Source organism: Physeter macrocephalus, chromosome 19, assembly GCF_002837175.3.
Source record: "Physeter macrocephalus isolate SW-GA chromosome 19, ASM283717v5, whole genome shotgun sequence".
Taxonomy (NCBI): Eukaryota; Metazoa; Chordata; class Mammalia; order Artiodactyla; family Physeteridae; genus Physeter; species Physeter macrocephalus.
In genome coordinates this window covers 46,118,242-46,133,234 of record NC_041232.1, presented here as the reverse complement: position 1 = coordinate 46,133,234, position 14,993 = coordinate 46,118,242, and the positions used below count along the sequence as shown (strand labels likewise).

The 14,993-nt window shown below is 35.5% G+C and overlaps 1 protein-coding gene across 1 annotated transcript in view; it reads left to right on the top strand.

Moving 5' to 3' along the window:
- CCDC178 (coiled-coil domain containing 178) overlaps positions 1 to 14,993 on the top strand; it is a 379,522-nt gene that overhangs the window by 5,555 nt on the left and 358,974 nt on the right. Inside the window, exon 3 of the mRNA XM_024120576.1 lies at positions 3,742 to 3,881. Coding sequence (XP_023976344.1) covers positions 3,742 to 3,881 — 140 coding nt within the window. The remainder of the gene's footprint in view (positions 1 to 3,741; positions 3,882 to 14,993) is intronic.

The following is a 14,993-nucleotide window of genomic DNA, read 5'->3' as shown; positions in this document are numbered from 1 at the left end:
AAATGTAGCAGTTATTCATATCCATGTCCCCTATATGTAATGTGTCCTTTTGTTATCTGGCTGCTTTAAAGATTTCCTCTTCAACTGGTTTTCAGCAGTTTGGCTATGATGTTCCCAGACATAGTTCTGTTTTTATTTTAATTGTATGAGATTTGTTGAGCTTCTTGGATGTGTGAATTGATGTTTTTCATCAAATTTTGAAATTTTTTTGGCTGTTATTCTGTTATTTTTCACTCCAAATTTCATTCTCTTCTTCCAGAACCTCAACTTCACATGTGTTGGACTGATTGATTTTTTCCTACAATTCCTTGAGGATCTGTTCTTTTTTGTTCATTTTTCTTTCTCTTCTTCAGATTGGATAATTTTTTTAAAAATTTATTTTATTTGTTTATTTTTGGCTGCATTGGGTCTTCATTGCTGCACCTGGGCTTTCTCTCGTTGCGGCGAGCGGGGGCTTCTCTTGTTGGAGAACACAAGCTCTGGGCACGCAGGCTTCAGTAGTTGTGGCACACGGGCTCAGTAGTTGTGGCTCGTGGGCTCTAGAGCACAGGCTCAGTAGTTGTGGTGCACAGGCTTCGTTGCTCTGTGGTATGTGAGATCGTCCTGGAGCAGGGCTTGAACCTGTGTCCCCTGCATTGGCAGGTGGACCCTCAACCACTGTGCCATAAGGGGAGTCTCTAGATTGGATAATTTTTATCAATTAATTGGCCCATTCATTCTTTACTCAGGAAAAGGTCTCCTCCTCCCTTCCCCCACCCCCAGTGTATAACAAAACTAAAAGGAACTTTGTTTTTCACAAAAAAAGTTAAAGGTACTTTCTGTTTATCACACAGAGGCTTTGCAAGGAGAAGAAATTATTGTTAAACTTAAGAGCACTAGCTTATTCTACATTTTGGGAAGAAAATCAAGATGTTAAAAGGGATAATCAAATGTGGAAAAGAAATCTGTGTTCAGATAAGTTTTTTACTCAGAGTGCTGAGGTCAGATAAAGGAAAGATACAGTAACTGGGGTGATGGATGTAAAGGAATTACATATTAAAATCAGAAGAGAAGGAAGGATGGTAGTGATAAAATCGTAAATTATTGGGCCTGTGTGAGTAAATTATGTAAGGATCAAATTCATTGAACAAGGAGAGTTGACAGTTAATGAACATAAACTGCCATTTGCCCACACAATCAGGCTGTCCATATTTTTTCTCAAACGAAAGTTTCGTGTTGCAGTCTCAACAAACCTCAGCTCTGGCCTAGGTCCAGGAGGATCTTGCTTTTATGCATTGATTCTGAGCAAGGAAATTGGAATTGGGCAGATTTTTAGAGCAAATGAGTCTCCTGCCTGAGCTTAATTCTTGAAATACTCACCCTGATCCTTTTTGCACAGGCTTCATGAAGAGGAGTTCTATCCATTTATGTTTAACTGAAACTGTGGCTTCATTGTATCATGGAATTTTAGGTGAAAATGATCTTATATAACACCCTGCCAACTAGTTCATTTATTCAGTGAGAAATCTGAGGTTAGCAACTGAGTAGTTTTAGCTTAAAAAAGCACAGTTACTTATCAGTCAAGTTGAAAAATGAGTGACCATGGACACCTAGTTTAGTGACCTAAGTATATCTATAACGTGGGCAAAATTAAAAAGAAGTGGAAAGGAAAGTTTTAACTTACACTGTGCATGTATTAGAATAAAGCAGTAGTAAGAACTCCTGAATTCTTGTTCTTTCTTGTGCTGCTTGTGATGCCATGTCTTCTGTAGACTTTCAGTGCAAAATTTAACTTCACAGTATTTCATTTTCCCCACTTAACCATATGTAAAATGTTAATCCTAAACCATGGAGTGTTGTGGAAATTAATTAATACTCAACTAGTAGGTTGAGAATGACACACGTAGAAAAATGTTAAATGAGTTATTGCTATCCTTGTTTTCTCCACATTTAATGAAGCAAAACAATGCTTTTGAGTATAAGGGCAACTGCCTGGTTGCTAAATGTACTGTATTAAAACCTTATTTCTTGGGGAAGGGCAACATGCCCTTATCAGGACGTTTGGATAAGAGAGCAATATGTACTTTTTACCAGCTTGTTTTTTGGTCCTTTGTTACAGAGATGAAAAAAAAGAAAAAATATATATATATATATCTGTGTATGAACTAAAGGGGTAAAATGGAATATAACACAAAAAAATAGTCATACTGAGTATATGTGTTCACTATGGTCAAAGCATAGTAAAATACATTAGAATATCAGCATTGATATCTTGAAGGAACATTTGAATTTCAAAAACAAGTGATATGTGAAACTTTTGATAGGTGCCCTGAAATATATTTTAAGAACTGCTTCTCTTTATTTTTCCACATTTTAAAAAATATAAAAACAACCTTCGTGGTATTGCTTACACTCCAAAGCCAGAGAGATATTGTTCAAGTCCCAGCTCTCCCACATCCCAGCTCTGTGGAATAGGGCACTTTATATAACTTCTCTAAGCTTTGATTTCCTCACATTTGAAATCAAGAGAATAATCCCATTTCATAAGATTGTTGTGAGGATTAAATAATATGTGGCATCAAAAGTACCTAGCACAGTTCCATGTTTGGCACATATTTTAGTGCTCAAAAATGTTTATATATATATATATATTTCTATATGGGCTATTATTTTATATATGGGATATGAATATATATGGGATAGAATAAACACTTATAAATTAAACACATGCCATTTTGACAGAGATTGCATTTTTGGAGGAGGATATTATGAGATATCATTTAAAGATATTTAAAAGATTGCAGTTTAAATGAAGCTATCTAAAATATTTACCATCTCTATGTGTTGACATTGAAACAAAAGGCACAGACTGGAGGCAACAGCATTACTTCTGAGTTCCTCAAGGTTAACTGCAATGAGGATATCAGACTGTTCTCATTGAGGCACCGAGCCTATTCTGTGTCTTGCATTTAAGATCAGTGATTGCAGCTGTAATCCAGACCAGTAGAGTCCTTAGAGGCAAAAAGACTGCAAGTAAGCACTTTGGTGGAGTCTTCACGGGCAACTTTGGTGGGCTTCTGCAACCTTCAGTTGATTCGGAACATGCCAGGATTAGAATCACTGAGGCACATCAGACTGAGTGGATTTTATGATGAGTACAACTTGAATGCCATAGTGAGAACATCAGTCACTCTTCGCATGAGACTTCAATTTTTAGAGATGGAAGGTAGAAAATGAGGTTATTATGAGGATGATAGGGACCCGCTTTTATTTTTTTTTAGCAAGAGAAACCATGCTGGATTTAAGGAAGAACTTCTTCAGTGCCTGAGTGTTTAGATATTATTTACATTGGAACATGTGGGGTCTCTTTGAGGGGAGAATTTAAAATACATGTCAAAGTCATTTTTTAAGTGATTCAGGATCTATTTAGAAAAATGGATTAACTGGTTTCTACCTTTTTTCTTTATCTTTTCATGATGCTGTGGAACACTTTAACTTTTTAACTTTCTTGAAGTTTTATTCTTGCTTCTTAGATTTATTTTTATTTGTTACAGTTTAAGTTATAAATGATCATTTTATTTTAGCTTTCAGACTATTTGAAGGTTAATTCTATAATTCTCTGACATTTATCAGTCTGTTGATTAAAGAAAGTTTGAGTGTTAGTACTAGTAAAGCAGAATACTTTTTGTACATTCTGAACATCAGGGTTTACTATTCTGTATATGACTGTGAACTGATATCCCCTGTCTGCTTTATCTATAGGGGTGAATGAAGGCATTTACTTTAGCCACCCATGCCGACGTGAAAGCTGTGCTTTAGTAAACATCCCAGCACCATGTGTCAACAAAATGATTTCACACATTGAAGATGTGGAGTCTAAAATACAGGAGCATCTGAAACAGGCAAGTGATAATTAACATGCTAACATTTTTGTAAGCTCTATAGGGCCTATAAGCGTCTGTTACTTAAAGAACCTGGGGAATTATTATTTTTTTTAATGATTCTTGGACTACTTTATAGAATCTTGGCTCAGTTACATAATTTAGTAATCTAGACATGTTTTTGATAGTGTCATTTCAGAAGGGTGAAATGACCTTATTAAATAGATTTTTTTCCCCTACGCGTTTGTTCTTTATCCACAGGCAATCATACTAAGTAGTAATTTCCATAGCCAACTTGACTAGTAAATTAAATAGCATTTACATCCTTTTTAGGGACACTAAACTGATTAGATGATTAGCTGAGTAAATTGGTATATAAAAGGACAGAATGCCCTCTTTAATGAGTTATTTTATTCTAAAGAAATACTCAACAGGTCTGTTAAAAGAGAATATAATGATTCTTCCTTTGTCTTTTTAAACTGATAAAGTTTGCCTTTATTATTCTGAAGGGAGTTCAATCTTGAAATCACTGAAACTTTCAGTTATTTTCAAAGGATGATTTAGGAATGATTAAAAAACCTTCTCATACATTTTATTAATATTATGTTTCTAAGCAATTAATGCACAACTGTGCTGCCCAGACAGGAAGATAAGTTTCTCAGAGATTTGTGCTGTTTCCCTTCCTTCACCACTGTTACTGGATCTGGCTCTGAGAGAGTTCTGATGGGCCCTCATCATGCTTGATCTAGGGTGTAGTTTGCTTCCAGAGGCATTAGGGTGCCATCTTTAAGATCACAGCCCTTAGAGCCACATATTCTGTGAACTTAGCTGGGAATCGTGATAATAATATTGTGTTAGATAAAGTGCTAGCATATGATATTAGCTATGTGTGTTGTTATTTCTAAACATTATTTATATCATTCTGTATTAGTATTATATTTATCTCTGTTGCTTTTTTGTTTCCCCAAACCAGAATACCCCTTCACAGAATGCTTCGCAGGTCACAGGTCTAATGGTGGCCTAGGCCTTGAAGAGTATATTAAAAAGATAGAAGAGAATTAATATCAATTAATATGATATGCTGTACACATCACATGTGTTTTAATTAACAATTATGCATGTTGTTAAAAATGATGAAAATAGATTCATAGGTATTTTAATAAACAATTATAGTAACTGTACTACAATAGCTATTATAAACCATTGTAATAACTCAAAACTGTTGTTCAATTGTTAATGTTATGTCTAACTGATAGATGGGGAAATAATAATTTAAAGTAGTTGAGAATCTTGTTCAAGGTCACGACAGAATTGGGATTTGAACACACTCCCTCTTTTATCAAAGCCCATGTTCATTACCCAATCCTGCTTGGGATTCTGAGCAGTTAATGAACTGTTAAACAATATGGGTAATGCGCCAGCTAAAATATTACCTTAGATACAAGTAATTCACAAGATAAGCTATTTTATAGCTTATCTTCAGGAAAACTGAAAAACCAGCCTTTATGTGTAAATATATTATGTAAATGAGCCAGCTGCTGTTAAGTTTGTCCATCCACTCATAGACGTTTAACTGCAATTCTGAATCTTGAAAAGAAAATTTTTCAGAGTAGAGTTAGTGTGAACATTTTATCTATATTTGTTTTTGTAAAGAATGAGAAGACATGGAAAAATGATGGAAATAATCACCTGGATAACTTCCTATACAAATAAGAGTTTTTGTTTTATTTTTCTTCCACCTGATTCTCCCAGACTGCCTAGAATAGAGGTAGTTTTATTTAATTTGGAATGATCTCTACTAAATTGAAAATTTCTTCTTCATTTAATCAATACAAGTCATTAAGATGCTACTATGATTTAAAAGAATGGCTTAGAGAGAAAGTATTTCGAAATCATTCTTTAAAATATAAAGAATATATTGTACAAAAATAATAACTGTATCATTAATAACAATGATAATAAAGCTAATGTTTTTTAAGTGCTTACTGTATATCATAGGCTGTATTAAACACTTAATATGCATGATTTTATTGAATCTTTATGGAAACCTTGTGAGGTAGAAAGTGCCATTATCCCCAATTATGGATGAGGAAAATGATTGCAAAGGTTGATTTCTCCTTTCTCCCAGAGCTAGCATCCAGACCAGGTGTGTCTGAGACCTATGACCACTCTGTTCACCACTGTACTGAGTCATCTCTATGCCTGAAGGTATGTCAGCTATGAGGACCCAATAACATGAATGTTAAAATGCTTATACTTGGAAAACGTGGCTTTGCTTACACCATTTTGTATCCGTTTTTAACTCTGAAACCTAATGTTTGATCATCTGACCCTCTTGACCAAATACTTTGAGTTCTCTCTTTCTGTTAATTCTATTTCATTTGAAACTTCAAACCTGACACATCCACCATTTCCCATTCTGTCATACCCATTTTCTTTTACTTCCTTGCCTAACCAATTCATCTCTTAAAACACTCACCAGTTGGCTTATTTGGTCCTTTACTTCTTTATCCTGCCGTCCATTTAGTCTGACAAAGTGCCAAATCTAATGAGCTCTCTCTGATGGTCAGCCATCTTCACTCCTACACCCAGGCGGCTGAATAGTGATGGAGAACATTACACAATAATCCAAATTTGAGATATTATGCATTCATGGTTTCCAACCTCAATGGGACCTTTCATAGTGCTCTGAAATTATTCTATTTGTCAATCAGAACTTTCCCTAGTATTTTTTGGTGGCTACTCTAGTCCTCTCTTTTGTTCAGGTTTCCAAATCCTCCACCTCACTACTCAGTCATCTCTTTCTTTTTACTTCCCAAAGAAAATAGGAGATAAAATAACAGAAATGCCCCAAACCCCTGTTATCTCACCTAATGCACGTCCTTAAATTCCACAAACATAATTCCCTTTGTCCTTCCGTGGACGATTCCTCCCTTGCTCCAATGGCTCTCCCTTCACCTGTGTTCCATCTTGTGCCTTTGCAAGGATCTTGTTCCATCAGGTGTTGTTCCAACCATCCTATGTTCCAAATCTCCTTTTTTATTAACTCCTGTCAACGTTTAAAATATTGACATTTCTCCTGTTTTCAAGAAATTTTTTCATCCCATACATCCCTTTAAATATATCCCCTTTTCACTTTCTCTTCTCATTCCATGAAACATCTGAAAAGAGTTGTGTAAATTTAATATCTCTGATCCCTCACCTCCCAGTTACCCATTTATTCTTTGCAATCTGTATTTGGTCCTCATTATTCTAATGAAAATATCTTCAGAAAAATAACCACTGTTTTTTCTGTTATCTGTTGCTACAAGCGTGTGCACGTGCACACACACACACAAATACACACACTCTAAAACTTTGTGGCTAGAACAAGCATTTATTTGGTTACTGTTGAGCAATTTGTTCTGGGCTCAGCTGGATAATTTTGTTGGTTCTTGCCTGGGGCCAATCATGTGGCTGCACATATCTGCTAAGTCAACTGGAAATAGTGGTAATGATGGCCTCGCTCACATGCCTGGTGGTTGGGAGAGTATTTTAAGAGGACAAATCTCAATGGGTAAGTGCTTAATAAAGCTTTGCTTGTGTTATGTTTGCTGAAGTCCCACTGGCCAAAGCCAAGCCTATAATCAGTCCCCTGTTAATCCAGTAGAGTATTAGAGAAAATGTGGATGCCAGGAGACATGATTCTTTGGGAACTATTTATGTAGCAATCTATTAGCTAGTCCATTGGCAACATGATGAACCATCCATCCAAATGCAAACTATAATCACCAGCTCCCAAAAAGTTTTATTCCATAATGGTATCATGCAGACGTCCATGGTCACACATACTGCAAAAGATCTGACGCAGACAATATTTCTTAGGTGCAGCTTCTTTTTGACCCAGAAATATGTGAATTAAAATGAGAAGTTAAATACTGTTCCTGCATACTTAGCATATAATGGTGAAGCAGGTACAGAATCATCACAAAAAACATTCTCATTTCCATAAGGGGAGGAATGAAAGGCACATAGCTTTCACTAATGCCTAAAATTTTGAAATTTATCAGAGCTCATGATGTTAGGTCTACCACACCTGGGACCAAGGAATGTTTCTTGATTTAGGACTCAGTTCTGCTTCCTGGGAATAGTTTCTGAATTTGTTGTTCTCCTTGTCTCTTTAATCTACTCTGAGCTCTTTGCTCTTTGATTTTCATAATAGACCTGAATAGCTGTCTCAGGCTTTTTCCTGTATTAGTCTGCTCATGCTGCCATAACAAAATACCATAGACCTGGTGGCTTAAACAGCAGAAATTTATTTTCTCACAGTTCTTCTAGAGCCTGGAAGTCCAAGGTCAAGGTGCTGTCAGGGTTGGTTTCTATTGGGGAATATCTTCCTGGTTTGTAAGCAGCCTCCTTCTCACTGTGTCCCCACATGGCCTTTCCTCTGTGCCCATATGTTGAGAGAGAGAGCTCTGGTGTCTCTTCCCCTTCTTATAAGAACACAGTTATTATTGTATAGGACCCCACCCTTGTGACATCATTTAACTTTATCTGCTAATACAGTCACATTGGAGATTAAGGCTTCAACATATGAATTTTGGGGGCAGACAGCTCAGTCCATAACACTGCCATAATAAGCTGGAAGCTCAGAAGCTTTTTTGTATTTTGAACTCTCTCTTGTTTTTTTAGTCCAAAATGTTTCAATTTTCCTAAGAACTTCAGGGTTTCACATTAATCTCATTGGGTTTAACCCCACAACTTAAAAGCTGTGGCCATTTTTTTTTTCTTTAACATAATTTCTTTTAGTTAGGTAATTTTTTATATTCTCCTAATAGCATTGGTTTTTTAAAATAAACTTTAGTTTAGAACAGATTGAGACATCTAGAAAAATTGGGATGATGATACAGAGATTTCATATATACTTACATTACATAATATCTTACATTAGTGCAGTACATTTGTAGTATGGTACATTTGTTGTAATTAATGAACCAATATTTGTACTTACTACCAACTGTAGTTCATACTTTATTTTTATTTCTTTAGGTTTATTTGAGATGAAATTCACGTAACATAAAATTAACTGTTTTAAAGTGAACAACTTGGCAGCATTTAGTACATTCGCAAAGTTGTGCTGTCACCACTTCTATCTAGTTCCAGGACATTTTCACCACTGCAAAATAAAGCCTCACACGCATTAAAGATTTAATCCTCATTTAACTCTCTACTCTGGCCTGGCAACCACAATCTGCTTTCTATTTCTATGGATTTAACCTTTTCTGGAGTTTTTGTATAAAGGAAATCATACAATATGTGATCTTTTGTGTCTGGCTTCTCTTGCTTAGCATAACATTTTCAGGTTCATCTGCATTGTACCATGTATCCGTACTTCCTTTTTTATGGCTTAATAATATTCCACTGTATGTATATACGATGATTTGTTTAACTGTTCATCTGTTAATGGACATTTGGGTTGTTTCTACCTTTTGTCTATTGTAAATATGGCTGAAACGAACCTTCATATACAAGGGTTTATTTGAGCACCTGTTTTCATTTCTTTTGGGTATATACCTAGGGGTAGAATTACTTTGTCATATGGTAGTTGTATGTTTAACTTATTGAGAACCACCAAACTGTTCTTCATAGCTCAAATATTTTTGTTCTTGAGTTGTGAGAGTTCTTTACATATTTTGGATTACTAGACCCTAATCAAATATATGATTTGCAAACATTTTCTCCAGTTATGTAGGTTGTCTTTCACTTTCTTGATCATGTTCCCTGATGTACAAAAGTTTTTGATTTTGACGAAGTTCAGTTTTTCTTTTTTTTCTTTTGTTGCTCATGCTTTTGTTGTCATATCTAAGAATTCATTGCCAAATCCCAGGTCATGAAGATTTACCTTTATGTTTTCTTCTTTGAATTTTGTGGTTTTAGCACTTATATTTAAATCTTTGATACATTTAACATATAGGAGACATGTATATCCTTGGAGTCAAAGGTAAGATAATGGTGGATTAAAAATGACTACCCTCCTCCTTTACACCTCCTTCCATTAACAATCTATTCTCTCAACCTTTAAACATAGACTGGACTTGGGACTTGTTTTGAACAACAGATATGTCAGAAGAAATGTCATATAACTGCTAAACAAAGTGTCAAGAAGCCTTGAAGCTTCTGCTTTCACTCTCTTGCTGCTGTAAGTTCCCCAGGTAAAGAAGCCTAATCTAGCCTCTTTGAGGATGAATGACCAAGTAGAGAGACAGACCCAACCTACAGCAAGCACAAACCATCAGACTTGTGAGTGAAGTTGTTTTGAACTATTCTATCCTAGCCAAGCTGCCAGATGACTGCATTAGTTTGAGGTCACATTAGTGACCAAAAAAACCACACAGCTGAGCCCATCTTACATGGTGACTCACAAAATTATGAGCAAATAAAACGGGGAATATTTATAACCACTAAGTTTAAGAGTGGCTTATTATGCAGCAGTAATTTATGCATTGTTGAATACGACACTGAAATGTACAGGCACATGTGCGTGTACACCACATTAAAGTGAGTAAAATGGAAAATTTTATTCTGTGTAGTGTTGAAAATAAAACTGTTGACCACTTTCTCCTTCTGGAAAAATCCCATTTCTATTTTTTTTTAAATGTCTTTTGCTAACTTGACTCTAACAGGCTTTATTCCTACTTTGGTAGACATTCCTTCCAGTCTTCATGCAGATCATTTTTCCTCTGACCATATTGGAAATACTGGTGCTCCGCAGACATGTCCTCTTCTCATTTTACTCTCCCTTTGGATAATACCATTTGAATGTATGTTATTTATGTACTGTATGCTTATACCAATTTGAGATTCCCAGCTCAGATTTCACTTTTTTTATAAGACCCATATACCCAATGCCTACTGAACATCTTTTTATATATATCTTTGAAGCACCTCAAATTCAAAACATACGAAACTAGTTATTTCTTTCTTCTGTGTTCCCAGGTACAATTAAAGGAACATTTTTCACCCAGTACCCTAAGCCAGAAAGTTGATTAATTATAATGACTGTTCACTTTTCCTTTATATAAAATTACTAATTTTTTGTTATTTAATTTAATTTTTTATACAGCAGGCTCTTATTATTATCTATTATGTATTTTATACATATTAGTGTATATATGTCAATCCCAATCTCCCAATTCATCACACCACCACCACCACCCGCCCCGCTCTCCCCTCCTTGGTGTCCATACGTTTGTTCTCTACATCTGTGTCTCTGTTTCTACCTTGAAAACCAGTTCATCTGTAGCATTTTTCTAGATTCTGCATATGTGCGTGAATATATGATGTTCGTTTTTCTCTTTCTGACTTACGTCACTCTGTATGACAGACTCTAGGTCCATCCACGTCTCTACAAAGGACCCAATTTTATTCCTTTCTATGGCTAAGTAATATTCCATTGTATATGTGTACCACATCCTCTTTATCCATTCATCTGTCGATGGGCATTTAGGTTGCTACCATGACCTGGTTATTGTAAATAGTACTGCAGTTAACATTGGGGTGCATGTGTCTTTTTGAACTATGGTTTTCGCTGGGTATATGCCCAGTAGTGGGATTTCTGGGTCGTATCGTAGTTCTATTTTTAGTTTTTTAAGGAACCTTCATACTGTTCTCCATAGTGGCTGTCTCAGTTTACATTCCCACCAACAGTGCAAGAGTGTTCCCTTTTCTCCACACCCTCTCCAGCATTTGTTGTTTGTAGATTTTCTGATGATGCCGATTCTAACTGGTGTGAGGTGATACCTCACTGTAGTTTTGATTTGCATTTCTCTAATAATTAGTGCTGTTGAGCAGCTTTCCATGCGCCTCTTGGCCATCTGAATGTCTTCTTTGGAGTAATGTCTATTTATGTCTTCTGCCCATTTTTTGATTGGTTGTATTTTTTTTAATACTGAGCTGCATAGAGAATGTTTTTTAGTAAGAATCAACCAATTACAGCCCATGGGCCAACTTCAGCCCAAAGCCTGTATTTGTAATGCCAATGAGCTTAGAATGCTGTTAACATTTTTAAGGTTTGTAAAGAAAAACAGGAAACAACATGTAACCTGTTGATCTATAAAGAGTAAATATTATATGCTTTTGAAAAAAAAATATTGAGCTGCATCAGCTGTTTATATATTTTGGAGATTAATCCTTTGTGTGTTGATTCATTTGTGAATATTTTCTCCCATTCTTAGGGTTGTCTTTTCATCTTGTTTATGGTTTCCTTTGCTGTGCAAAAGCTTTTAAGTTTCATTAGGTCCCATTTGTTTATTTTTGTTTTTATTTCCATTACTCTAGGAGGTGGATCAAAAAAGATCTTGCTGTCATTTATGTCAAAGAATGTTCTTCCTATGTTATCCACTAAGAGTTTTATAGTGTCCAGTCTTACATTTAGGTCTCTAATCCATTTAGAGTTTATTTTTGTGTATGGTGTTAGGGAGTGTTCTAATTTCATTCTTTTACATGTAGCTGTCCAGTTTTCCCAGCACCTCTTATTGAAGAGGTTGTCTTTTCTCCATTGGATAGTCTTGCCTCCTTTGTCATAGATTAAGTGACCATAGGTGCGCAGCACCTCTTATTGAAGAGGTTGTCTTTTCTCCATTGGATAGTCTTGCCTCCTTTGTCATAGATTAAGTGACCATAGGTGCGTGAGTTTATCTCTGAGTTTCTATCCTGTTCCATTGATGTATATTTCTGTTTTTGTGCCAGTGCCATAGTGTCTTGATTACCGTAGCTTTGTAGTATAGTCTGAAGTTGGGGAGCATGATTCCTCCAGCTCCATTTTTCAACCACTGCGCCACCAGGGAAGCCCCGTCTTTGATTTTCTTAATCGGTGTTTTATAGTTTTCTGAGTACAGGTCTTTTACCTACTTAGGTAGGTTTATTCCTAGGTATTTTATACTTTTTGTTGCAATGGTAGATAGGATTGTTTACTTAATTTCACTTTCTGATCTTTCATTGTTACTGTCTAGGAATGCAAGAGATTTCTGTGCATTAATTTTGTATCCTGCAACTTTACCAAATTTATTGATTACATTTAGTAGTTTTCTGGTGGCATCTTTAGGATTTTCTATGTATAGTATCATGTCATCTGCAAACAGTGACAGTTTTACTTTTTCTTTTCCAATTTGTATTCCTTTTTTTTCTTTTTCTTCTCTGACTGCCATGGCTAGGACTTCCAAAGCTATGTTGAATAATAGTGGCAAGAGTGGACATCCTTGTATTGTTCCTGATCATAGAGGAAATGCTTTCAGTATTTCACCATTGAGAATGATATTCGCTCTGGGTTTGTCATATATGGCCTTTATTATGTTGAGGTAGGTTCCCTCTATGCCCACTTTCTGGAGAGTTTTTATCATAAATGGGTGTTGAATTTTGTCAAAAGCTATTTGTGCATCTATTGAGATGATCTTATGGTTTTTATTCTTCAGTTTGTTAATATGGTGTATCACATTGATTTGCATATATTGAATAATCCTTGCATCCCTGGGATAAATCCCACTTGATCACAGTGTATGATCCTTTTAGTTTGTTGTTGGATTCTGTTTGCTAGTATTTTGTTGACGATTTTTGCATCTTTATTCATCAATGATATTCATAGTCTGTGATCCTTTTAATGTATTGTTGGATTCTGTTTGCTAGTATTTTGTTGAGGTTTTTTGCCTCTATATTCATCAATAATATTGGTCTGTAATTTTCTTTTTTTGTAGTGTCTTTGTCTGGTTTTGGTAGCAGAGTGTTGGTGGCCTCATAGAATGAGTTTGGGGGTGTTCCTTCCTCTGCAATTTTTTGAAAGAGTTTGAGAAGGATGGGTGTTAGCTCTTCTCTAAATGTTTGATAGAATTCACCTGTGAAGCCATCTGGTCCTGGACTTTTGTTTGTTGGAAGAAAGAGTGTGAGAAGGATGGGTGTTAGCTCTTCTCTAAATGTTTGATAGAATTCACCTGTGAAGCCATCTGGTCCTGGACTTTTGTTTGTTGGAAGATTTTTAATTACAGTTTCAATTTCATTACTTGTGATTGTTCTGTTCATATTTTCTAATTCTTCCTGGTTTAGTCTTGGTAGGTTATACCTTTCTAAGAATTTGTCCATTTCTTCCAAGTTGTCCATTTTATTGGCATAGAGTTGCTTGTAGTAGTCTCTTATGATGCTGTGTATTTTTGCGGTGTCCTTTGGAACTTCTTTTTCATTTCTAATTTTATTGATTTGATTCCTCTCCCTCTTTTTCTTGATGAGTCTGGCTAAAGGTTTATCAATTTTGTTTATCTTCCCAAAGAACCAGCTTTTAGCTTTATTTATCTTTGCTACTGTTTTCTTTGTTTCTGTTTCATTTACTTCTGCTCTGATTTTTATGATCTCTTTCCTTCTACTAACTTTGGGTTTTGTTTGTTTTCCTTTCTGTAGTTCTTTTAAATGTAAGGTTAGATTGTTTATTTGAGATTTTTTTTGATTCTTCAGGTAGGATTGTATTGCTTTAAACTTCACTCTTAGAACTCCTTTTGCTGCATCCCATAGGTTTTGGGTCACTGTGTTTTCATTGTCATTTGTCTCTAGGTATTTTTCAATTTCCTCTTTGATTTCTTCAGTGATCTCTTGGTTATTTACCAACGTGTTGTTTAACCTCCATGTGTTTGTGCTTTTTACATTTCTTTTCCCTTGTAATTTATTTCTAATCTCATAGCATTGTTGTTGGAAAAGATGCTTGATATGATTTGCGTTTTCTTCAATTTACTGAGGCTTGATTTGTTACCTAAGATGAGATCTATCCTGGAGAATCGTCCATGTGCACTTGAGAAGAAAGTGTAATCTGCTGTTTTTGGATGGAATTTCCTATAAATATCAATTAAATCTATCTGGTCTGTTGTGTCATTTAAAGCTTCTGTTTCCTTATTAATTTTAAGTCTGGATGATCTGTCCATTGGTGTAAGTGAGGTGTTAAAGTCCCGCACTATTATTGTGTTACTGTCAATTTCCTCTTCTACAGCTGGTAGCATTTGCCTTATGTATTGAGGTGCTCCTATGTTGGGTGCATATATATTTATAATTGTTATATCTTCTTCTTGGACTGATCCCTTGATCAATATGCAGTGTCCTTCCTTGTCTCCTGTACCATTC